We start from the raw sequence: 26,335 nt of genomic DNA, 5'->3' as shown, positions 1-26,335 counted from the left end.
CTTCAGGAGTTTTGGGAGAAGCTCATACCTTAAAGTGCTGCAAATTTCAGAACCATTTAAAAAGAATGTCCGTTGGGGCTGCATGTACATTCCCTATATGAAAGCCCAAAATACAGTAAAAGCTGTTTTATCCAGCATGTTGGGGAAATGGGGCGGGAGGGGGGGTTTGTAAGTGAAAAATGCCGGTTATCTAAGGGGGATGGCCATTCCTCCGCCTAGGGAGCAGCAGGGACATGTCGCCACTTCCAGGGAGCCAAGAGGAGCCAGGTAGGGAGCCTGCTGGTCCCGCGCCAACCTGACTATAAACCGGACTTTCTATGAAGATTAGAAATGCCAGTGTATAGAGCTTTCCGGTTGGTACAGGGCATGATAACACAGCTTTTACGGTATCTGATAGCTTGTGAGATTTCTTCTTTGCTACTAAGATTGGGATTTCTCGTGCCTCAGTCTAGAGGGACATCATCTCCTGGAGCTAATCATTTGTCAGGAGAGATGAAAGAAGAGGCAACCAAATTGTTTTCTGGAAAGGTAGGGAAAAAAAGGAGACAGACTGTTTGGCCCAAATGTATCCTCCTCGCACCTTCCTCATTGTCTGAAAAATAGTATCCAAGATGCCCAAAACTTGTCTTTTGAATGAGATAATGGAACCATGAGGCTCAATGTTTTCTAAAAGTAGCAGGACTTAATAGACAATCTGAAGATGGGATAGGGTTCTGAACAGACTGAGACCCAGTCAGTGTGCAGAGGTGTATTAATAAATCAGGTTGAAAATCAAAATAAAAAAAAAAAAGCAACATGTGCTTAACTTCACCATTCAGTTGCATTGCTTTTCATTACATGTCATCTTATTACAAGCTCTCTGGAGCTAGCACTTTCTCTTTATGTCTGTAAAGTATCTACACATTCATACTGCTACTAATAAATACTCATATTTTCAAAACGTTTTCTTTTCAGCATCAGGAAAAGAACCATGAGAGCATTATTGAGCTCCTTATACTTCCATCCTTCAAAAGTCAGTTTGGACATGTGCATGGTTACTGATTTTTAGTGTTTTCAAGGCCCCTGGCACTGAGGTTCATGCTCTTAAATAGGAATCCGCAGAGGCAGTTCTAACTGGATAAAAATGGCAATTTTTCATATTGATGATGTTTTAGTGGCTTTTTTAAAAGCTTCATTATTGTTGCCTGGATCCTTGATGCAGTTTCTGGAATAAGATTTACTTTATGCTGACCCTAAAGCAGCAGAGCAAGGATATTGTAGGGTTATTTCTGTATAAACAGTTTATTTTTCTTGGTTACTTTACCTTTTTTTTTTTTTTTTTTAAATCTAGGTGAGACTTTCAAGTATAACAATTTTTAGGCAGGTCAGTTTGGTTTTAATCTGAAGTGTTATAATTTAAACCATTGAAATGTATTTATTATTTTATATAAGGGGAAGCTTAGCTATGTACAAAGTTTATTACTAACTGTGACTTGGAGCGCAGGAATAGCATAGTAGATCAGACCACTGGTACATTGTCAGGTACCCTGTCCTTGTTAGTAGAAGTTGTTATGTGCTTTGGAGGAAAACACTAGAATTCGTTATACTGGAAAACTGTGAAATAACCTGCTCATAGAGCAGAGGTGGGCAAACTATGGCCCACAGGACCGTCCTGCCCGGCAGCATAGCTCCCGGCTGGGGAGGCTAGCCCCCGGCCCCTCCCCTGCTGTCCCTGCTCCCTTGTGGGTGTGTCGCTGCACAGGCAGTGTGGCTTGCACCCGCCCACCTCCCAGGCTTTCCAATAAGCCTGTCCCGCTGCTCTGAGCGGCATGGTAACGGGGCAGGAGGTCCCGGGGGACAGTCAGGGGACAGGGGGCGGTCAGGAGACAGGGAGCAGGGGGGGTTGGATAGGCCTTGGGGTTGGGGGATCCCGGGAGAGGAGGGACAGGGAGCAGAGGGGGCTGGATAGGGGGTGAGGTCCCGGGGAGGTGGTTAGGGACGGGGGGTCCCGGGAGGAGGCGGTCGGGGACAAGGAGAAGGGGGAGTTGGATGGGTTGGGTGTTCTGAGGGGGGTAGTCTGGGGGCGGGAAGTAGGAGGGAGCCAGGCAGTTTGCAGAGGCACAGCCTTCCCTACCCAGCACTCCATACCGTTTCGCAACCCTGATGTGGCCCTCGGGCCACAAAGTTTGCCCATCCCTGTCATAGAGGAAGCTTCTTCCTAATTCCCATTGCTTAGTGGCTGGCGTGTATCTTGAAGCATGAAGGATTATGTCCCTTATATTTTATCGTATCTAATGTGACAGTGAATATTCTCACTATCCATGTACGTGTCTAATCCTTTTTTGAATGCTGCTCAGGTCTTAGACTTAATATCTTTTGGCAAAGAGTTCCACAAGTTAATTAGGCTTTGTGTTTCTAAAAATTTTAAATGTGTTGGTTGTCAGTTTCTTTGGATAACTCTCTTGTTTTTTTTTAATATGAGGGGAAAATAAAGATTTCCCGAATTTTATCTTTGTCATTTATTACTGAATATATGTCTCTCATTTACTTCATTCATCCACTTTCTCCTATAAACAGTCATAATCTTAATCTCTGCATGTATGAAAGTTTTTAAATGTTTTTTACAGATCGATCAATTAGGCCACTCTTCCCAGCAGGCTACTATTATGATACACAGGTGGGTTCATTATTTTTAGTGATAGTCACAGTTCTGTGGGAGCCAAAAGAAAACTGTTTTGGGCAAGCTTCCAGATTGGGTTAATGTTTTGCAAAATAGTGTTACTGTTGGTGCAGTTGAAGGATTAACAGCAGCCTTCTTTAATCGTTCAGTACATAATACTGCTTAACACAGACCAACTATTCATTGCTTCAAGGAAAGCTTTTCTTTGGAGCTGATCTGAATTCAGACTCACTGTCACAAAGAAATGAGTGGGATTTATTCTCTGGGAGAAAGTAATTTAACTAGCTAGGAGCTGTAATTCCTGCTTGGTAATATTTTAGATGAAACTATATTTATGTTGCATGTCAAGTAGAATAGGCTATTCAACAACCTTAAGTCAAAAAGAAAAGGAGTACTTGTGGCACCTTAGAGACTAACAAATTTATTTGAGCATAAGCTTTCGTGAGCTACAGCTCACTTCATCGGATGCATTCAGTGGAAAATACAGTGGGGAGATTTATATACACAGATAACATGAAACAATGGGTGTTACCATACACAGTGTAACCAGAGTGATCACTTAAGGTGAGCTATTACCAGCAGGAGAGTGGGGGGTGGGACCTTTTGTGGTGATAATCAAGGTAGGCCATTTCCAGCAGTTGACAAGAACATCTGAGGAACAGTAGGGGTTGACGGGGGAATAAACATTGGGGAAATAGCTTTACTTTGTGTAATGACCCATCCACTCCCAGTCTCTATTCAAGCCTAAGTTAATTGTATTCAGTTTGCAAATTAATTCCAATTCATCAGTCTCTCGTTGGAGTCTGTTTTTGAAGTTTTTTAGTTGAAGTATTGCCACTTTTAAGTCTGTAATCGAGTGACCAGAGAGATTGAAGTGTTCTCCAACTGGTTTTTGAATGTTATAATTCTTGACGTCTGATTTGTGTCCATTTATTCTTTTACATAGAGACTGTCCAGTTTGACTAGTGTACATGGCAGAGGGGCATTGCTGGCACATGATGGCATATATCACATTGGTAGATGTGCGGATGAACGAGCCTCTGATGGTGTCGCTGATGTGATTAGGCCCTATGATGGTGTCCCCTGTTGGAGAACACTTCAATCTCTCTGGTCACTCAATTACAGACCTAAAAGTGGCTCTCCTGCTTTTAATAGCTCACCGTAAGTGATCACTCTGGTTACAGTGTATATGGTAACACCCATTGTTTCATGTTCTCTATGTATATAAATCTCCCCACTGTATTTTCCACTGAATGCATCCGATGAAGTGAGCTGTAGCTCACGAAAGCTTATGCTAAAATAAATTTGTTAGTCTCTAAGGTGCTGCAAGTACTCCTTTTTGTGAATACAGACTAACACGGCTGCTACTCTGAAACCTTAAGTCAGTGTCCCAAAAGATCTTCATTCTAAGTCCATGCTCCATTTTCTCTTGTAGAAGGTGGGGATAAAAAGGTCAACCTCTGCATATTTGTGCAACAAAATAAAAGTAGTCCTTAAAACCCAAGAACCTCTCAGTCTATTTCATGTGAATATATTAAGGTTGTTTTCACTCTGGAAGTTTCTCTATCACATTTGTTACCTCTTAGATTTATCTCATTATTAATCTAACAAATGTGTGAGAGAAAATTCCAGAGCGAAAACAACCTTAATATATTCTCAGGAAATATTATTAATATTTCTGTAGTATACAAAGTGTAGATAAAGGTAACTTTGTCACATTTTAAGGGCCTGTGTTTGCCCCTAATTTGGTGGTTCTTGGTGTTAAATATCATTTTTCTCCATCAGTTTATTGATTTAGGTATTTGAACTTTTTTTTTTCCTCTTCATATGAATTCATATAATTTTTAGGTCATTGTATTTGTTGTTCCTTGCAGGTGTTTTGATAAACAAACAAACATATAGCTCAAAATTCTTCCATTGTCTTTCATATTATACCAGATCCTTTGTAATCTTTTAGCAGTAGATGGAGTTAATGATCCTGATGTCCTGGCAATTAATGGAGGTAAAAGTAACTTTAAATATTTTGTAAACTTTATTTAATGTTTGTGTTTATGTAATCATTTTAAAAATGTAACTCTTACAATTTTAGCATCTGCAGCACTTGCATTATCAGATATCCCATGGAATGGTCCCATTGGTAAGTAAATATTTTTGCTCGAAAGCTTGTCTCTTACCAACAGAAGTTGGTCCAATAAAAGCTGTTACTCACCTTGTAAAATTCTAATATCATGGGACCAACACAATACAGCAACAATGCATATAACTTGAAATCTAGTCATTGTAAAATTAAAGGCAGTTTCAGGTACTACATCTGTCCCAAATTCCACTGCCAGTTTCTATGGTTTTACAGTCATGTTTTGTTTTTCTCTTCTCTCATACTGTTAAGCTCCACAAACAAGGAAAACTGATTATATAGAGCAAATAGTGAAACTACATAAAAAGTTGCAAATGTACAAAGTAAAACTGAAAAATAGAATAGATTTTTTTCCTGATCTGAACTACAGACAGATGTGTGATTGGTAAAATGGCTTCCCTTAACATTCATTTGCAAATTGGATACAGGTAACTTAGGCTTGAATAGAGACTGGGAGTGGCTAAGTCGTTATGCAAGGTAACCTATTTCCCCTTGTCGTCCCCCCCCCCCCCCCCCCCCCCCCCCCCCCCCCCGTTCTTGGTAAACCCTGGATTTGTGCTGGAAATGGCCCACCTTGATTATCATACAAATTGTAAGGAGAGTGATCACTTTAGATAAGCTGTTACCAGCAGGAGAGTGGGGTGGGGGGAGAGAAAACCTTTTGAAGTGATAAACACCCATTTTTTCATGATCTGTGTGTATAAAAACATCCTCACTGCATTTTCCACTTTTATGCATCTGATGAAGTGAGCTGTAGCTCACGAAAGCTTATGCTCAAATAAATTGGTTAGTCTCTAAGGTGCCACAAGTACTCCTTTTCTTTTTCCTTAACATTCAGTAATTGTTACAGTAGTTTAAACAAAATTGTAAGATGCATGATAGCATTGCAACAACTGTCTAAAAATAAGGCGTATTGCTCAGGTCAGATGCTTTTTTTTAAATAGACTTTATCTGCAGACAAAGTGATCAGGAATATACCTTCTAATTTTCATATTCTGAGGAAATATCCCCATGACTATAAAGTATATGGAAAAAAATACTTTTAAAAAGTGTCCATTTAATTCTATTTATCAAGTTAATACACTTCTATGAAAGCTGCTTCTCCTGTAACACTATGTCAGATTACCTCTAAAGTGTTTCTTTAGTTTATTGGAGACATTAAAGCAATTCTCTTCAAGGTTTTGGTGGGGAGGGCAGACATTCTACAACCATTTATTTTCTTATTCTAAGGCAGGGGTCGGCAACCTTCAGCACATCCCTGTGGCCCACGACTTCCTGCAGCTGCCACTGGCTGGGAACAACAAACCGCAGCCATTGGGAGCTGCTGGGTGCCGTCCTGTGGACGGTCAACGTAAACAATGTCTTTTGGCCCTCCGGTGGATTACCCTGATGGGCCACGTGCTGAATGTTGCTGACTCCTGTTCTAAGGAATAGTCTCAAGCATAGCAGCAGTCTTGAAGCATCTCCTATAAGTTGCAGGAAATGTTCCATTAACAGGCAAGTCTTACTGTTTTCAAACCAATTGGTAGCTTTTTTCGTTCAACAATACATGCTTGTAAAATTTCCAACAATAAAATTTTATTAAACTGGAGTAAAGGTTGATAGAACATATCAGGGATTTAAGGATTTTAAAAAGCTTAAAAAAAATTAGAAACTTATTAAATTCTGCATTGATGTGATTGCACTTCCTGGGTTTCTGTTGTGTTCTTAACACTTGTAAGTGTGTTTTTAATCCTTAAACTGTTGATCTGTATTTCTGAGTTTAACTCTAGATTAATGAAAGTTTTTGCCTGGGGAACTTCTTTAGTTTTTCAGATTCTGGAAATGCTTATCCTTGAAGGGCCCCAGGTAGAGGAGAGCAGGATAGGGGCTTTTTGCTTTCTAGACAACGCTTTCCCTCCCAACCTTTACCCCAACAATACTAAAAGGGGCTCTGTTGCCATCCTGAATGTCTCACAGGGAAGTAACTTAAATTTCTCAAAAAGGGATTTCACTTTGTAATTTATTTTTCTTCAGCTGATTCATGTTTCAGGAAACCTATGTCCAAACTACCAACAAAAATAAGCTTACAACTATTGCTGTGTCACTGATAACATTACTATCAGTGGCACTGCAATAACAGCACTACCCCAATAAGCCAGAATTTTTCAAGTGTAATTAACTTGACTTGCAAATTGTCTGCATTATTTGAATAAACAAGTTTATTTTAATTTTATAACCGTGTCAAAAGGTCATCTGGCACAAACACACACAAATCCCACTATTTAAATAGAATTAGTAATTTTAATAATTACCTCTGAAAGCAAACCAAGTAAAAATGATCCTATGAACGAAATCCTACTTAGATGCAAAAATTAACTTCTGGAGTTTCTTCTTAGGTGCAGTAAGGGTAGGAATGGTTGATGGAGAAGTTGTTATTAACCCAACTCGAAAAGAAATGTCTTCTAGTACCTTGAACTTATTGGTCACTGGAGCTCCTCATAGTCAAATTGGTAAGTGGTTAAAATTATTCAACTTTGATGTTTAGTTAAAAATAGAGCACTTTCTCATATGAAAATCATAATTCTCTTGAAATACTACCTTTGTAATCAAGACTAGATAGAAACAAATAGTGAGGAAGTATTTTTTCTAGTTTGATTTCTTTAGAAGTCATTAATATATATTGGAATTTCTTTACTGTATTAATAAGATTTAATATCATTTAGATAAAACTTATGTTGTGCTCCCTGCTTATTCAATTGAACTGAAACTTTGGAATACAGTATCAATAAATAAAGTCTAAATGTTTTATTGTAATACAGTGAAACTTGTGTCCTAACAGCCAGTACAGTTTTCGTCCCCACAGGATCCAACTTTGTGATGCAGAGTTGTTCTGAGAGAATTTAGCTCTCATTTAAAAGCAATGGAAACCTTAAGTTGTAAAGCTGCTTAAAAGAGAGAATTTTTCTTAAACTGGTTAAATTAATTTCCCAAGCCCTGGCAGGAGCCACAGGATAGAAGCCCTGAACTCCAGCAGGAGCTGCAGAGGCAGAAGCCCCGAGCCCAGGCACCCGAAGCCTGGGCAAGAGCTGCGTGTGTGTGTGTGTGTGTGTGTGTGTGTGTGTAAGCCTCGAGCCCAGGCAGGACCTGGGGGGAGGAGAGGGGAGCTCCGGGACACTTCTGCATTGCCTGTGGAGGTGAGGTCTGATCTCCGCCCATAACAGCCATACAGGGGAAGGACAATCTGTCCCTCCCCAACCTGGCTGAACTAGCAGATTTTGGGGAGATCAGATTTCATAGGGAAGAGCTTATTTCACGGTCCAGGACATATTTTTCATGGCCTTGGAACTGATAGGGACCAATTCATGAGTGGCCACAAAATTCATCATATACTTGTTTATAAATTGAATTTCCTGTTCCATATTAATGTAATCTTACTGGTTGAGGAAGTGTATAATGTATTGTATTCAGTCTGTGGCACGTCTATATTTAAATGCACATTCTAACTATTAACCTATTTTGAAGGCATTAGTTTGACTTCCTTTCAGTTGCATCTTGTGAAATTTCTCCTTACTAACTTATATTTGCAAAATTATTCCGAAATCCTCCCAATTAATTTTTATTCCATAAGTCCAGCTCTTCAGTTTGCATTTTGAAACTGTTTCTATGATTCTGTGACCTTTGGAAATAATAAAATCAGCCTGGCAGAGATCAAACAGATTAACTGAGCTATTGTCTTAAAGGCCCATGTAGTTTTGGTAAAATTAGGTTTCCTTTGTGATAGATATATTTTAACAACTTGTTCTATATCAGTTGAAAAACATGATGGTAACTGACTTACTATTTGACTCTGAATTAATAGTCATGTTGGAAGCAGCAGCCGAGAATATGTTGCAGCAAGACTTCTGCCATGCCATCAAAGTGGGAGTGAAGCATACTCAACAAATAATTCAGTGTATACAGCAACTGGTAAAAGAACAAGGTGCTGCCAAGAGAACTGTTCAGAAGTTATTTAGTGCTCAAGCAGAGATTGTTGAATGTGCAAAGCAGTAAGTACAAAAACAAATGGTTCTAATGAAGAGCATTAGTGTGACCAACTTCTGTCACTAACTGACCCTCATTTCTGGGCTTTTTTCATACAAAATATTACTTGTTTTGAATGTTTGAGACCCTGACTTATCCTCAGCTTTTTCTTCCTTTTGATAGTCAGTCACAAGCCCTGGCCCTCTATACCCCTTCTTTGCTTAGTCACAAGGGCAACGCTACTGTGGCAGCCTGAAGACATGAGGGTGGGAAAGGAGGAGTCAGAGAACCCATCCCAGGCCCTCCTCTCCCACAAAAAATAAGCAAGAGAGGTTCTCATTTTCCCCCAAATAGAGGAGGCATCTTCAGGCTGAAGCACCTGTGGTCCCCCCCTTTTTAGAAAGAAAATTGGGAAAAAATGGAGCAATCTTAAGTGCGGGAAACTCTAACTGGAGGTAGCAGAGAGAATTCAAGGTGAGGATGAGACGGATCAGTACTGGGGAAATGCTGCATGGCTTTCCACTCTCCCTCTGGTGTTTAGAGACCTGTTACCCTATGCATCTGTACAACCCTCCTAGCAATTCTTTCATCTGTCCCTGCTGGGAGGGAAAGCCAGCAAGTGGGGGCAAATACCTCCCCATGAAAGAGGGCTGGGGTGGGAAATGCACAAGACCATGTCTCTCCTCTGCCTAACAGCAGCACGTCAGAACTGCTGAGGAGGGGAATACCAGTTTGCCCACTGGCTGCTTTGTAAGGGAACTGAGAACTTGGTGCTCAAGACTAGCTTAAATGTAATTGACGCACTGAGCTTCCTTGTAGTGCTCTCCCCATTCTCCCCAGAATGTATGCATTCTCCTCTTCCTCTCCCCAGTTTAGAATGTTGTTGTCTCTCAGTTCTCTCTGCCATCTGGGTGGGGTTCCCCAAAGATTGACCCACACATATCTAGTAGGACACATAAGTTTCCCTATCCCATCAGCACTCTCACATATCTTTGGTGGGAAGGAAAAGGAGTCCTCTTACCCCCTAACTAGTATGTATTCAGGGAGGAGGGCACACGGGTTCTTTTCTCTAGCCCCATCTCTGAGGACTTTGGGATTGCTACTGTTTTGAAGAAGCAGCTGTAACTTCTTCTCTACATGTAGTCTCTACTGTTCTACCCCATGTTGATGTACAAACTTTTCCCCAAGTTACAGGTTGGGGGACATGACTTCTGTCTGTAAAAGAAAAATGAGGAAAGCATCAATCTGGGGCCCCTAAATATCCAAAACTATAGAAATATATATCTTTACAAGTTCCAAATTGACCGCATGCTGGCATCCCCTCACCTTTTTTTTATAAAGGTGACATCTCTGTGTAGAATTGCATTGTAAGTTGTAAGAAGACAGGCTTATGGATCTGTCAGTGAGGCCCAACTTCCAATAATATAAACGGGGTCTATGTGTGTGATTGCTGGGGAGAGGAGAATTTCTTGGGCACTAATTTCATATTTAGACAATCTATTGCCTCAAACAACCTAAGTATTAACAATGGTGTACTTAATGTAAGACTAATTAACTGAAACCTCCCACTTTTCTTCCCATCCATCTTCGATACATGCTTTGAAGGGATCTCTCGTAAGCATTATAACTGAGAACTAATGGAATGCAGCCAACAAACTCTGGGTGTTTCAACAATTAAAAGAGAGAAAAATCAGAAAATGATTGTACACACGAGAAAGCAGAATTCAGAAAACTACATTGACAGTGATAGCACAAGTATAGGAAATAAAAGCAGTAAATTGGGCAATCAAGGATGAAAGATAATTTAATAATGCTTTTTAGTGTATCAGGGTGTATAATTCTTTCTCTGGCATGAGCTGAAGACTGTGCCTGCTTAAATCTAAATGTCTTGGGTCCTGTTGGCTTTCAGTCAGGTGCTTATTAATTTTTTGTACATTTCCTTTATAGCAGAAAATTCTAAATATCTTTAAAAAATGTCAATAACACATGCTCTCCCCCATTTTATGCTTGCAGTGTCTGGCTCAATATACATTGCACCATAAAAGTTCCTTTATAGTAGTACTATGTGAAAGTTCCTTAATTTCTTAATGCACCATGCAGTCTGTATGGGTTTTGTGGATTGATAATATGTTATAACTGTCAGTTCAGATAAACTGTCACTTAAAATAAATCTTAGATATTTTTTGACTAACAGGGAAACTTAAAGTGTGCAGTACCTGGTTAAATAAGAACTCCACCAGTTTTGTGTTTGCTCCAATCTTTATAGATGAATCCCCTTGAAACTGTCATTAAAAGCCATTTAATGAAATACAAGGTGGATATGAACATAACTGCTTTTAAATGTTGTTTCAACAAAATATCAAACCATTTGCTAAAGAATAGACTTTATGTACCAAGTTTCAACATAGAACAGTATTTTTCTGGCCATATTAAACTCTTGAATATAGGGTTTCATATCAGAACAAGTTAAACTTTTTATTCTATATAATGCCGCTTATAAGTATTGCTATAATACTAATATAAATCTTAGTCTAGCAACCTTTTTAAAGTCACCATTTTCTTTAGAACACTAAATGCATTTATGATGGTGACTTGTTCAAACTTTGTACAGGTAAACAAATACTAATCAGGTTAATTACTTTTTTCTCTTCAAAAAGGCTTGCCTCTGACAAGGTCTGTGCTGTATTTGCAGATTTTAGCCATGACAAAGTAAGTGTTGCCATCAAAATCTTGTGGGTTTTTTTTTTAATGTCGTATTTGAATCAGTTCTCTGAATTTGTTAATTCTCTAAATTAGTCCATGTTTAGATTTAGTTTTACTGCTATCCCCATGACATTTCTTTAAAGAGCCACTAACACTTGACTGTGTTTCCTCCTGTTCTGCAAGATGTAGTGTAAGAGAGACAAGGTGGGTGAGGCAATATCTTTTATTGGTGAGAGAGACGGGCTTTTGAGCCACACAGAGCTCTTCTTCAGGCTTGAAAGTTTCTGTCTCACCAACAGAAGTTGGTCCAATAAAAGATATTACATTGCCCACCTTGTCTCTGTAATATCCTGGGACCAACTTGGCTACAGTTACAGTGCAGTACTATAAATAAGTTATCACAGGCTCTTGGAGATTGTTGTTTCAGTATGTAATGATTCCTTGTGCTTAGATTCATTGCTATGATTATCTCATTGCTAGACAGCTGTGCAGAACTTCAAGATTGTTGCTTTATTGTTAGTCTGCAATATCAGTGATAATGTAAATCTTATCTAGATTTCTAGAGATGAAGCAGTTAACAAGATAAGACTTGAGACAGAAGAACAGTTGAAAGGTATTGTACTCTGTGTAATATTTGTACAATTTTAATAAAATTGGGCACTGAACTTGAGGCCAGTATTCACTACCATAATATAAATACAGTCCTGTAGCATTATTTTGAAAAGAAAGATTGCTGTTTATTGAGACCTGCAAAGGATGTAACTTTTTTTTAGATTGGTCTTGTGCCCTTTTCTTGATGTATAAAGTGGGCCTGAACGCTTTTTGCTTATATATATATTTTTTTCTGTTTGTAGCTTAGAAACACCAGAAATTTCTGCTTTGGTGTTCCTTGGTTTTGCTGGAATGCCTGTTTGAAATCTCAGATGTTTATTGTAAGCCCTTACATCTTCATTGAAGGGACATAAGGGTGCTGAATCTTGAACAAAGGCTTCCTTTATCCAAAATGTTAATTAGTCATAAGTTAAATAAGTTTTAAGAAAACCTGTTTTAAATTGTCTTTGGACCCCAGGTTAAAAGCCAGTGGTATAGCACAAAGATGAGCATAGTATTTTGTTACTGAAATTCCAATTTAAAACTTGATACAAAATACTGAATTATAAGAACTAACACTGAAATAATACTGCATTGCATGAAATGGTCATGTGTAGTATATAACACAGGATGAGGCCCAGTACTTTGTGTGTATGCTTTGGCTTAGCTCTGGCCAGTTTACCTGAAGATATGTGTTCTCAGCATGTAGGGGAAAGAAGGGGATTGCCATTCCCCTGTTCAACAGGTCTATTATAGTGTCTTTATACTTCCAGTCTCCCACATGAATGCACAGTCCCATTTGAGTTTATTAGGGTGCTTACTCCCAAGGGAAGTACAATAAATGCTCTTTGTTCTTGGAACTGGCAAACTCCTGAGTTCTGCTCACTTTTGCATAAATAGTTGAGAAAGAAAAGACTCTTATCAAGTCTGCTCCCTTTGCCTGGGAGCAGAGTACTGAACAGATAGCAGTTATTGCTGAGGTAGTTAGAAGCTATATCACTGCAGTAATCAGCCTGTGTCTACCTCCTCAAACTCCTAATGGTGAGGAGGAAAGATATTGCCACTGAACACCCCTTTTCCACATGCTGGGAGGGGGGACATAATAGAAAAAAGGCTTACTTCTCCTCCTGCCCTACCTTCACATTGTAAAGGAGCACAAGAAAAAACTAATGTATGTGAAGGGAGTTGAGGATGCACCTCAGGTTCTCACCTCCCCATCCCTACTTGCCCCTGGGAAAAAAAATAAAGCTATGTGTCTCTGTAAGTGGTCCAGCCAACTGTGAAATCCTCCAAACCCCAGGGTGCACGGGGTATGGAAGTCTAAGGTGGTATTGTGCACGTCTTACTGACTTAGACCCTGTACCGCTCAGGATTGACACTGTTGCAGTACATTAGTTTTTACTCTTTTGAAATGTTTGTGTTTCAGCAGCAGTAGAAATCAAGTCTTCTTATTCCTCTTGGTCCTACCAGTCTGAGAGTAGTGGAGCACCGACTTCTGTAGCTGCCAGTATTAAAACTTTGTGTTAATTAGAAGGATACTCTTTGAGCAGTAGACCTGGTAATAGATCTGGAACCACCTATGTGATTTACCCAATTTCTAACAGTTTGGAGATGCTCCCAATTGTGAATAACATGTATAGCAACACAACAGGCTTCTGTTGTACCCTAATGCTGGCCACAGTGCTTATACAGAGCTTGTTTTCCAACTTTAGAAGCTTGGAGTTCTAATTTGTGTTTGGTATCTCTAGAGAAATTTCCAGAGGCTGAGTCTTATGAAATTATGGAATCCTTTAATGTTATTTCAAAGGATATTTTTAGAAGCTTTATTCTGAATGAATACAGAAGGTAAATGCACAGAATCCTTTTTGAATAAACTCTTTGCAAATATTTCCCCATAATTATGGTTTTCTTGACTTTATAGTTCATATTTTATTTCTATAGGTGTGATGGTAGAGACTTGACTTCTCTCAGAAATATCAGTTGTGAAGTGGATATGTTTAAAACACTTCATGGATCAGCATTATTTCAGAGAGGTCAAACACAGGTAATACTTTCAAACATCAGAGTTGTAGTTTTCATAAACTGAAAGTTTCCATTAACCATGACATTTGTTATTTCTCAATCAAGTAATTATTGAAAACACCTTGCATACCTTCCAGTGTAAGAAAGTATAAATGCATTGCGTGCTATTCACGTTCAGTTTAATATTGCCTGGCTCCCATTAGAAGAAACAATGTACAGAACTAAACTGTTTGCTGTTCCAGTGGAAACTTCAAAATAACATTGCAAAGCATAGTTACCTAGAAGTATTCCGTTAAGCAGAATCACATGTCCACTTTCAGCCTTTTTAAAGTTCCTGAAGAAGGCCCAGCAACCGAAACTTGGGCCTGCAAACATGCTTTTCTGTAATTCCATTTAATAAGTTGTAATTTCCTTTCAGAGTGGTTCACAGTAATACTGCTTATTACTTGCATTAATACATAAATACTTATTTTTAACCCTCTCTATGCATTACTTATAAAAAGAAAGTATGTGAGTTTTACATTAAAACTATTCTTTGCCGAAAAACAGCAGTGTGTGTGCGTTTTTAGTTCAATGATCAGGTTCACTTAAAATAGAATTGTCTAGTTTATCTGAACTACTACTGTGTAGGAGACTGCCAAGCAGTTTTTCTGCAAATCTTTTTAAAAGTTATGTATTCAGATACATTTTATATCAAAGTTCAGAGTGGTCTGGAGGGGAGAGGGAGTCCTTTCTAAAACAGGCTAGAGGATCTGCGTGTCGAGTTTCTGATCTCAGACCTCTTACTAGACCTCTGTTTCACCGCCATCTTTCTTTTGGGGATGGATTGATTCTCATCTGTCTAGCTCAGGGGCAACCTTTTAGAAGTGGTGTGCCGAGTCTTCATTTATTCACTTTAATTCAAGGTTTTGCGTGCCAATAATACATTTTAACATTTTTTAGAAGGTCTCTCTCTATAAGTCTATATATTATATAACTAAACTATTGTTGTATGTAAACAAGGTTTTCAAAATATTTAAGAAGCTTCATTTAAAATTAAATTAAAATGCTGATCTTATGCTGCTGGCCCGCTCAGCGTGTTTCCGGCCTGGGGTTCCGTTCACCTAGGCTGTCAGCGGGCTGAGTGGGGCCTGCGGCCAGGACCCTGGCTGGCAAGGGGCAGGCAGCCAGAACCCCAGACCGGCTGCGGGCTGAGTAGCTCAGCCCACTGCCGGTCTGGGGTTCTGTCCACCGTCTCCTGTCAGTCAGGGTCCCGGCTGCTGGCCCTGCTCAGCCTGCTGCGGGTCTGGAGTCCCGGCCCTCTCCACATAGAGTAGGTACCTACCTTCTCCCTGGTTCTAGCCATTCTCTTCCTCTCTCTGCACTGAGATGAGGTGGGAGTGTGCTGAGAACAGGGCTGGGGGTGAAGGAGCAGGCTGGGGGTTGGGGTGCAGGGTCTGGCCAGGAGCTAGAATGAGGGAGGGGCCTCAGGGTTGGGGCAGGAGGTTTGGGTGTGGAGCGCTTACCTGGACAGCTCCCATTTGGTGCTTAGGGTGGGAGTGGGGATGTGGGGGGTGCAAGAGTCAGGGCATGAGGTGTTGGGGGGCTGGGTATGTGTGGGGGGTGCCGGAGTCAGGGCTGGGGTTGTAGGGGGGGGGTGCAGGGGTCAGGGCAGAGGCTGGGTGTGTGTGAGGAGGGTTCAGGGGTGAGGGCAGAGGGCTGGGGGTGTGGGCTGGGGTTGTGAGGGTGCTCCCAGCCCCCTGCCCTGAGCGGCTCACGATAGGGGGCTGGAGGGGATATGTGCTGATTCCACCCCCTTCCCCAAGGTCCCCGGAGCAGAGCGCGCTTCGGCTCCGCTTTTATCTTTCCCCTCGCTCCGTAGCAAGGGCTGTCAGCTGATCGGCGAGCCGCAGGGAGGGAGCAGAGGAGGGGCAGGAACCCAGCATGCTGGGGGGAAGAGGCGGGGGGAGGGGGGAAGCTTGCCTGCCCCGGAAGGAGAGAACAGTGGGCAGGGGGCGGAAAAGAGCGGGCCGGGCAGGATTTTTAGTGGCATGCTGCTGTCTGCCCGGGTCCGGCAGACAGCAGCGTGACATTAAAAATTGGCTCACGTGCCGTCTTTGGCACCCGTGCCATAGGTTGCTGACCCCTGGTCTAGCTCTTTAACTGGTTAATAGGGGAGTCATTAACTGAGATAATTCCTGGCTCTTAAGGTGAAAATGCTACCTCTGTAGTACTCCATACTTTTGCTAGGCCAGGCAGAGAGAGCCAGGAATCAATCCGTTTCCTTACAGACTGGTGGACATTTACAAGACCAAGTTCTGATTCTATCAACGTCTTTATTGTAAAGAAACCTATTGAGAATTGATGTTTGACAAAAATCACAACAGAAACTTTCCGAATCAACTCTCCTTAAATCTTTGTGCCCAATATAAATAGCTTTAAATGATCATAAACTGTGTGAGTTTTCATTGTCCCTTTTTTTGTTCTAGGTTCTCTGTACAGTTACATTTGATTCGCTAGAATCAAGTGTAAAATCTGATCTTATCACAACAGCTGTGAGGTATGTGCCTTCTTATCTTCTATCGCTTTGTTGCCTTTATAATAAAGGAGCATGGATAATTTAAACAGTTGATAAATGGTACTTGAACTGAATATATATTCATCAAGATTTTCAAAAATGGATGTCTAAAATTAGGTTTCTAAATAAGTGGCCTGATTTTCAGAAGTGCCAAATGCCCAGCAGCTCTTTGGAATTGCCTTTAGTCATTGGTTATGATTATAGTGGCTCAGTAGTTACAAACAATAAATCAGAATATATTGCAAGAAAATATTCTCTTTTAAATAATGAGACCAAGTAAAAAGATTACTAAATGCGTAAAAACTCTACATAAATGTGCCAAATTATAGCATTTTTAAAAACAGATTTATAATTTTTTCCAAGTATTAATGTAATAATGAAAACAGTGTACACCTTTTACGCTTTCAATGTATGTTCTCTACAGATAATGTGCAGTAATGTGGTGTTGTGTAGAATCAGTACATGCAACACATGGAGCAACATATTTGTACGTTAGCAACTACCTTTCCAGTGACTTTAGATGGCGCTAGCCAAGCATAATGTAGTTTTGACTCACCCAGAATAAATAAAATTGTCAGATGAGTGACAAGTAAGTAGATTACTTCAAGTAATCTATTCCAAAGACCCTAATTTGTCAGAAGAAAAATCTTCTTAGTTGGTTGAGAAGTTGGTCATACTTCAGTTTTAATTACCTCACTGATAGGGTTGCCAGTTTTGGTTGGAGGTTTCATCACGACATCTTTAATTAAAGATTAATCTTTAATTACTAGAGATTCCAGGACAATCCTGGAGGGTTGGAAACCCCACTCACTGAAATGAACGGAGAGTTAGTCTACATTGTGGGGTAATGTGTACTACATGGGTGTGATTTCTAAAATGCACTAACATGCTGTGTATTAATTGGTCCATAGTGGTGCCTTATACTGATATAGTTTATTCCCCTTCCCCATGGTAGATCTTACTCCTTGGGGAATTCTGTGCCACTGCACACAAACAGAATTCACAACCCTCGCAGATTCACACAGCGCCCCCCCCCCCCCCCCCCCCCCCCCCATAATACATTCTGCGGGAAAGGCACCAGAAGAAAGGGCAGTTAGCTGTGAAGAGGGAGGGTTAGAGGCTGTCTTCCTCTCAATACTTTTCCCATGGGGCCAGGTGAAGAGGCATGGGATATGGGGGGGGAAACAGAGCGGGGCACACGGGACTGGGGGGAGGGGTCACACAGACTAAGGTTCAGAAGGCCTAGTGTGGGAGCAGACTGGGGTGGTGACACAGGAGCTGGTGGGGTGACAACACTGAGCCAGGGGCTGAATGGAGTGGGGGGAGGAGGTTGGGAGCAGGGACATATGGGGACAGAGGAAGTGGGGTGTCTGAGTGGGAGTGCAGGGGCACTTGGGGATGGGGGGAGGAGGGATGGCGGGGGGTGTGTGTGTGTGTCCAGGGACATATGGGGACAGTGGTAGATGTGCCTGACAGAGGCTAGGGATCAGCCAGGGTCTGCATAGGGGAGGCTCCACAACTCCCTAACAATGTCTCTGCCCCACACCTCCCAAAAAACCAGTTCCATACTTCTCCCACCCACATCAACAACCCTCCAAGTTCACTGCCAGGCTCCTTCCCAGCAATTACTTCCCTCTCCCTCAACTCCTGCGTTATCCCTAACTCCCCAAAGCCTTTGCACTGCTTCTGAGGGGTGTGGGAAATACAGTTCTGTAACTGAGTAATAATTCATTTAAACTACAAGTTCTGTATTAACATGCCTAGTAAGGAATCTATTTGTCAAACATTTCCTGAATCTTTTTTGTTTCAAACATACTTGCTGACAGGTATTTTGAAATAAATTAACAAAATAATTGAAACTGTCATGATTATACTGTCATTTTGACAAATGAAATATGCAGAATTTTAATATTGTGTGAAATTTGTAAATATTTGCTGCAGAATTTTCCCAGGAGTAAGGAGCTACACGAGAAAAGCATCTCTTATGCCAATTTAACTGTGTCCAAACTGGGAGGGGGGCTTTTACTGTTTTAACTATAGCAGTGTAGTTAAAATGGTACAATTTTTGTGTGTAGACAAGGTCTTCAATTCATGTACTACTGGGAAAAAGCAATAGAAAACGGTCTTGCTGTTCAGCTGGTTCATTGAAACACTTCCCCTGCTTCACTTTCATGTTTATAGACATCTGTATTTAGTGATAATGGAGCTATGTAACCTTTTAATCCTACTCTAAATGGAAGCTGATGTCAGTTGCTCCTGTATGATGCTGTCTTATTTTTAATTTCTAGTGGAATAAAAGATAAAAACTTTATGCTGCATTATGAGGTAAGATAGCTTTGCTGTGTTTCACATGTTTTGTTGCATATTTCACAAACATTAATATGCTTAAGTTTATTAATAAAATTTTAAGCAAGCTCTCTTATACCATAAGCAATTCTCATTCTTTGGGATTTGCTCAAAATATTTCACAAAGCAGATATAATTTCCAAATCTGTTATATTACCAGTGCTTTTGGTGATTTTTGCTTTATGAATAAGTTTGTGATTGTATGATAGAAAAATGAAGATATAGTTTACTTGTGGTTAGCTTGCCTCCCTTGATCCTCTGTTATCTTGCAACTGCGTTACAGTAGAACTTCAGAGTTATGAACACCTTGGAAATTCAGGTTGTTTGTAACTCCAAAATGTTCCTAACTCTGAACAAAATGTTGTGGTGGTTGTTCTTTCAAAAGTTTACAACTGAATGAACACTGACTTAATACAGCTTTGAAACTTTACTATGCAGAAGAAAAATGCTGCTTTTCTTAATTTTTAGTAGTTTATGGTTAACACAGTGCTGTACTGTTTGCCTTTTTTTTTTTTTTTCTTTCTCTGTGCTGCTGCTTGATTGTGTACTTCCAATTCCAAATGAGGTGTATGGTTGACTTGTCAGTTCGTAACTCTGAGGTTCTGCTGTATTCTTTGACCACAAATGTTGTTTTGCATTAATTAAATGCAAATCCAGGATATATCTGGGGTGGTCAACTATCAGGGAGTAATGGTGCCGGAGAGGAAATGCTTTCGCTGAATTTTCACTGCCTCCTAGCACCTACTATTAAAAGTAGAGAGAATGCAGAAAAGAAAGAAAGAAAGAAGGTGGAGGAAGTTTAAAAAAAAAAAAAAAAAAAAAAAAAAGTCGAGAGATGGGAAGAAACAAGACTAGTGTAGGGATGACAGGTAAAAGCAAACACAGGAATGGGGGAGATAACAGTTAAGGCATTAAACACTGGTGATCATACATAATAAATTTAAGTTTGTGTATTTCAGAAAATTAGTATCATTTGCTTTGTGGAGTGAAATTGACAGCAAACTAGATTATTATGAAGTAAATCAGATTACCCCTGCTAACTAAAGCCATGGAACATAAATTGGACTAATGATCTATCTACTTCATTATTGTGTCTCCAACTCCAGTATCAGACACTTCAGAGGAAAGTGCAAAAATCCCCCAAATAGAAAATGTATAAAATGAAATTTCTTTAGTTGATAAAGAATTTTACAGTTGATGACTTCAAAAGTTTATACAAAAACGTGGAGTCCGGTGGCACCTTAAAGACTAGCAGATTTATTTGGGCATAAGATTTTGTGGGTAAAAAACCCCACTTCAGATGCATGGAGTGAAAATTACAGATGTAGGCATCATTATATTGACACATGAAGGGAAGGGAGTTACCTTACAAGTGGAGAACCAGTGTTGACTAGGCCAATTCAGTCAGGGTGGATGTGGTCCACTCCCAATAATTGAGGAGGAGGTGTTAATACCAAGCGAGGGAAAATTGCTTTTGTAGTGAGCCAGCCACTCATAGTCTCTATTCAAGCCCAAATTAATGGTGTTAAGTTTGCAAATGAGTTGTAGCTCTGCAGTTTCTCTTTGAAGTCTGTTTTTGAAGTTTTTTTTTTTTTTTTTTTGTTGAAGGATGGCTACTTTTAAATTGTTCCAGGGAGACTGAAGTGTTCTGGCTTTTGTATGTTACCGTTCCTGATGTCCATTTGTGTCCATGTATTCTTTTGTGTAGGGACTGTCCGGTTTGGCCAACGTACATGGCAGAGGGGCATTGCTGGCACATGATAGCATATATCACATTAGTAGATGTGCAGGTGAATGAGCCCCTGATTGTGTGGCTGATGTGGTTGGGTCCTCTGATCGTGTCTCTAGAGTAGATATGGGGACAGAGTCAGCAACGGGGTTTGTTACAGGGATTGGTTCCTGGGTTAGTGTTTCTGTGGCGTGGTGAGTATTTGCTTCAGGTTGTGGGGCTGTCTGTAAGCACGGACTGGCCTGCCTCCCAAGGTGTGTGAGAGTGAGGGATCATTTTCCAGGATAGGTTGTAAATCGCTGATGATGTGCTGGAGAGGTTTTAGCTGGAGTCTGTGCATGATGGCCAGTGGTGTTCTGTTTTCCTTGTTGGGCCTGTCCTGTAGTAGGTGACTTCTGGGTACCCATCTGACTCTGTCAATCTGTTTCCTCACTTCCCCAAGTGGATATTATAGTTTTAAGAATGCTTGATAAAGCTCTTGTAGGTGTTCATCTTTGTCTGAGGGATTGGAGCAAATGTGGTTGTACAAGTGTACATGCGGTTTATACAAGTGACTAATGTATTTTATTTTCTTGATACTCGTGCTTTTGGGAGGGTATTGATGCTTGTTTTGAGGCAAACAAGCAATCAAAGAAGGAAAGGGTACCACATGCTACTTTACTTGCTATATGAAAATTACATTTTTCTAGTTTCCTCCTTATGCAACTAATGAGATTGGCAAAGTTACTGGTGTGAACAGAAGAGAACTTGGACATGGTGAGTGATATCTAGAGAAGTTAAACTTTATTATTGTAGTACTTCGTTTAATCGCTTTTTGTATTGATAGAGTATTTTGTACCTTTAAATACAGGTGCACTTGCAGAGAAAGCTTTGAAGCCAGTTATTCCTCAAGATTTCCCTTTCACAATAAGGGTTACTTCAGAAGTCTTGGAGTCAAATGGTATTAAAATTTCATTTTCATTTTTTTACCTAATGGCAAAGACCAAATATGCTTTTTTAAAATTCCTTGTATTAGATGAACTATGCTAGCAGTTCTAGCTAATTAATTTGGTTTTCTATTTAATGATGCTAGATGGATTCTTAGTTGAAATTCTGAAAATGACATGGATTCGCATGTTTCTGATCCTCAGTTATGGTTGTTAGAGAATTGCTTTCACTTGCAAAGCAGTAGACCTCAAATAAAAGAGGAAGACATAAACTGAAGATTAATAAATTGCATATTGCCCAGAAATTTTTCTGATGAAGTTCACTTTTCTAAACCCTTTGTGATAGCAAGTGTATTCCATTGAATTTCTGGGGAACCCTGTCACCTGGCCAGTAAGGGGTTTAATTTTAGAATTACTGAAGAACTTCTCTTGCTAGTTTTGCTTGTTACTTTTGATCAATACATCTCCATTCTCTGACTCTCTGTAGGATCTTCTTCAATGGCTTCAGTATGTGGTGGAAGTTTGGCATTAATGGATGCAGGTACAATATGTAAAATGCATACAGAGGATAAATTCATTAATTTGTTAAATGGCTATAAATTTGAGCATGACAGGATAATACAAATAATTTAATTTATTGCTATTAGGAGTCCCAATATCAGCTGCTGTGGCAGGTGTAGCAGTAGGATTGGTTACCAGATGTCATCCTGAGAAAAATGGAGAAATTGAGGATTATCGTTTGTTGACAGACATCCTAGTGAGTGTTTTTAGTAGGTTCCCCTCCCCCTCTCCCCCCCCAACCCCCCCAGCCTTTGTTTCCTCGTGTCAGATAAAGCTTCCAAAATCTCTCTTGCAATATTTCTCCAGAATACTTTGGGAACATGTAATACCAAATTACTGAAAAGTTGTGGATGTATTTTCTGTTTTGGGGTTTTTCCTCCCTTTTGGGGGAAGATCTCCTTAAGCATATCTATTAACCATATCTTAATTGTATGTGTTTCCTTTAAGCTTAGTTAGCTTCTTCACTTCTAGTGAGTTCTGCCTCTTCCATTTGGGGGAAGAAGAGGCACAGCTTAGGCCATGCCTACACTAGCACTTACGTCAACAAAACTTTTGTCACTCGAGGGTGTAAAAAAACACATCCCTGAGTGACATACATTTTGCTGACATGAGCGCTCATGTGCACAGTGCTATGTCGGCAGGAGATGCTCTCCCATGACATAGCTACTGCCGTTTGTTGAGCTGGTTGTATTATGTCGACAAGAGAGCTCTCTCCTGTTGGCATAACGCAGCTATATGAGCAATCTTGCAGCGGCACAGCTGTATTGGTGTAGCTGTGCCATTGTAAGCTTGTAAGTGCAGACATGGCCTTAGATACCTACCTTCAGTAGATACCTACCACCCTGTTTGTTGACTGACAAGCAGGGTATTTTGAGTACAGCTTCTACTTTTTCTTCTCCCTAGATAGCTGGTTCTTCAGTGAGTCTGGAATAGCTCGTAGAATGCTCGGGGGAAATGTTCAGAGTTAATAAAGAATAGTGAAATAGTACTAAAGAAAGACATTGAAGTCTTACAAGAAGCAACTTTCAATCTAGCAAACAAAAAACTGTGGCTTATAGGTATGAGGGTGTGACCTAGGAAATGTTTAGCATGGCCCTTTACTGCAGTATCAAATGTGGATTTAATTTGGCTTGTTTAAAGTACTTGTTTTCATGTACCCCTATAGGGAATTGAAGATTACAATGGTGATATGGACTTCAAAATGGCTGGTACGAATAAAGGAATAACTGCTTTGCAGGTATCTTAATTTATTACATCTCCTTAAAATGAAATATAGAAAATATCACTGGACAACAGCCCTTCCTTACATATTGATGTCACTTAACTCTTTTTCCACATTAGGCTGATATAAAACTACCAGGGATACCACTAAAAATTGTAATGGAAGCCATCCAACAAGCCACAGGTAAGTCCATATTTATATGTTGTACAAATTTTAACAGACTAATTCCTAACTTTTTAATATTTTCATACCTACGAAACTCTCATCCTATCTGAATGATCAGTGTGCTGTAGATTGCTAAGATTGAACTTCTGTACATGCTCCTGTATAAAAAGAGTTAAATACTTGAACTCACATACTGTCTCCAGAAAGTCTGGCAGTTCCCAGCTCTCTCATAAATTCTAAATCCTGTCAAGAGCTAGGTAAAATGTTTGTTACTTGTTCACATAGGCTGCAATTAATAAAAGAGAATGTAAAAGTGCACTGCATGCAGACAATGGGATACTAATGGTTACCAATTCATCACAATATAAATCATATATTGTGGCAGAAATTCAATGATTATATCAGACTATTAAACGAATACTGAATTTGAAATATGAATTTTTTGGCTGGAAGATCTATGATTAAACAGTTGCAGCCTACATTTGAGTTTGGTTGGTGTAAACAAAGGATTTAGGAATCAATATTTCTCCTACTCTCAATTGGCTATACGAAATTAACTTTCTTCCCTTTATTTCAAAATGACTTGCTGGATCAGAAAAATACTAAATTTGTCTTGAGTTGGCCATATATCAATGGGAAAAATGAAAGTTTTGGTAACCAATTCCATTTCAGACCCTACCACCCAGGTAGCAAAAGGAACTCTAAAGGAATTTCAAATAAAAATTGTGTGGAAAAATAAGTTCCCAAGAGTAAATAAGAAAACTCTCTGTGGACCCACTCTGAAAGGCGGAATATTGATATTCTAGTTTTAGCTTATTTGCAACTAAATCATTATATCAGCTCCCAGAGCATTATATCAAATCACATGTAGTAAACCCAAGTTTCAGGAGACAATTAAGGATAGAAATGCTAATTACAGGAAAGGCTGTCTCAGAGGGCCTGATCACTACATGATGCAACAAATTCTTCCTGATTGACCTAGAAGGCTACCATTGGGGTAAATGGGAAAAGGCTCTGAAAACAGATACCACTTTGGAGCAGAGAAAGATATCTGAAGAAAGGACAAAACTTCATCTATTTGTGTAAATGTTAAGGAAATTTGTTACAAAATACCGTACTCCATTTAAGCTAAAAAAAAAAATTGGACTAATAAACGCTGAAGAGAATGTGGATGAATAGGGACCTTTATGATGGGAATGCCCTAAGATGATGATTTGGAGGAAAATAATATGTAGAATTTTCAAGGTAACTAAAATTAGGCTACATGTAGAACCCATAGTGATTCTGTTAGTTTACGATCTGAAGGAGATTATTGATTTTTGGGGAGGACCTATTGATAACACAGTTACTATGAACAGCCACGTGTGTGATGGCTTATTTTTTTGGAAAAAGACAGATCCCCACTCCAAACTGGCTTTAAAAGATGTGGCCTCTGCCGCGAGGCAGTGCCTAGATCCATTGGTCACTCTCAATGTGTGAGGTGCCTTGGAGAGATGTGCGTTCATTGCAGCAACATGAAAACATGAGCCCGCTGAGACCGGGACCTCCGCCTGAAGATGATCCTAATGGAGAAATCACTTCTCCCAGGATCAGACAAGGACGACCACAGGTCCTCAAGAAAGTGCTCACCAGTGCGGTCTGAATCGTCAGTGAGCACAGCTCCGTCCTCCTCAGAAAAGAGGGAGAGAGCCTCGATCTCTCTGCAGTGGGAACCACAGAAAAAGAAACGGTCCCCTGCATGGTCTCTACCCCCGGTGCCGACGGCTAAGAGAGTGAGTACATATGACTCTCCATGCTGCAGAGCTGAAAGACAAAAAGAAGTAATTGAGACCTAAACCACCAAATGTCTCCTTCACGGCACTGACACGTATGGCACTGACAATTGAACCGGCACCGACCAGGCTCCCGCCCCCAGTACTGTCCATGTCGTTACTATCAACATCTACCTTGGCACCGACATTCATGGCCGGCACTGCCCAAATCAAACCACAAGCCTCCTAGTCAACAAAACAATACGACTGTGCCGACACCATCAGTACCGCAACACTTCCTTGCACACACTGACATAACCATACCATCGCTACCACAGTCAACCCTCAGCACCGAGGGATCGCCAGTTTTAATGCAGCCAACCTCTCCAATGGCCCTTACGGATAGTGTCAGATGAGCAAGAGGAAGGAGTCTTCTCTCCACACCTCTCACCCATATCCCAAAGGAAAGAGGCGCGGGGCTCACTGCAGACCAAAAGAAAACAAGTGAAACCACCCTTTCCATTGTTGGGACAACCATGGATGCGCCCCCCCCATGCCTTTCCCCTTTCAGTGACCTATGTGGAACTCATGGGCAGTATATAAGGCCCAATACACCGCACCCTCCTCACCGCAAAGGGGAGAATTACAGTCCCCAGCAGGATCACCAGTTCCCGCTACATCACTGGGACCAGACAACACAACACAAGAACCCGAGAGGGACATGGGCAATGAAGATACCTCGCCCGCATATAACTCATCCTCCTGTCCGGACAAAGCCATCATGCGACCTCCACCAACAATGGCGGATTACATCAAACAATTCCAGGAATTGTTTAAAAGGGTAGTAACCAGTCATGACATCCCCCTGGAGGAAGTCCAGGAAAACCAGCACAAACTACTGCAAATCCTACAGCTATCAGCCACCTCTAAGATAGCTCTTCTTATAAATGATGCGATTCTCGAATCT

At 40.4% G+C, this 26,335-nt stretch overlaps 1 protein-coding gene across 10 annotated transcripts in view; it reads left to right on the top strand.

Annotated features, from left to right (window-relative positions):
- PNPT1 (polyribonucleotide nucleotidyltransferase 1) overlaps positions 1-26,335 on the top strand; it is an 86,325-nt gene that overhangs the window by 3,573 nt on the left and 56,417 nt on the right. For 8 of the 10 annotated variants that reach the window (XR_005224918.2, XR_005224916.2, XR_005224917.2 and 5 more), the window contains exons 5-21: positions 2,607-2,656; positions 4,598-4,661; positions 4,749-4,796; positions 7,172-7,285; positions 8,635-8,821; positions 11,453-11,504; positions 12,054-12,111; positions 13,838-13,934; positions 14,031-14,133; positions 16,580-16,650; positions 18,957-18,993; positions 21,433-21,499; positions 21,594-21,683; positions 22,157-22,210; positions 22,317-22,426; positions 23,396-23,467; positions 23,572-23,635. Coding sequence is in view for 7 of the 10 variants with exons in the window: in XM_037895955.2 (XP_037751883.1) it covers positions 2,607-2,656; positions 4,598-4,661; positions 4,749-4,796; positions 7,172-7,285; positions 8,635-8,821; positions 11,453-11,504; positions 12,054-12,111; positions 13,838-13,934; positions 14,031-14,133; positions 16,580-16,650; positions 18,957-18,993; positions 21,433-21,499; positions 21,594-21,683; positions 22,157-22,210; positions 22,317-22,426; positions 23,396-23,467; positions 23,572-23,635 (1,338 nt within the window). In the remaining 3 variants the exon portion in view is untranslated. Of the gene's footprint in view, positions 1-2,606; positions 2,657-3,717; positions 3,821-4,597; positions 4,662-4,748; positions 4,797-7,171; positions 7,286-8,634; positions 8,822-11,452; positions 11,505-12,053; positions 12,112-13,837; positions 13,935-14,030; positions 14,134-16,579; positions 16,651-18,956; positions 18,994-21,432; positions 21,500-21,593; positions 21,684-22,156; positions 22,211-22,316; positions 22,427-23,395; positions 23,468-23,571; positions 23,636-26,335 lie in introns of those variants that run through there. The other 2 variants (XM_037895961.1, XM_037895960.1) reach the window with 2 other exon arrangements.

This window comes from Chelonia mydas, chromosome 3 (assembly GCF_015237465.2).
Source record: "Chelonia mydas isolate rCheMyd1 chromosome 3, rCheMyd1.pri.v2, whole genome shotgun sequence".
NCBI lineage: Eukaryota > Metazoa > Chordata > Testudines > Cheloniidae > Chelonia > Chelonia mydas.
The sequence above is the reverse complement of the archived record's forward strand: the minus strand, read 5'-3'. Positions and strand labels throughout refer to the sequence as shown.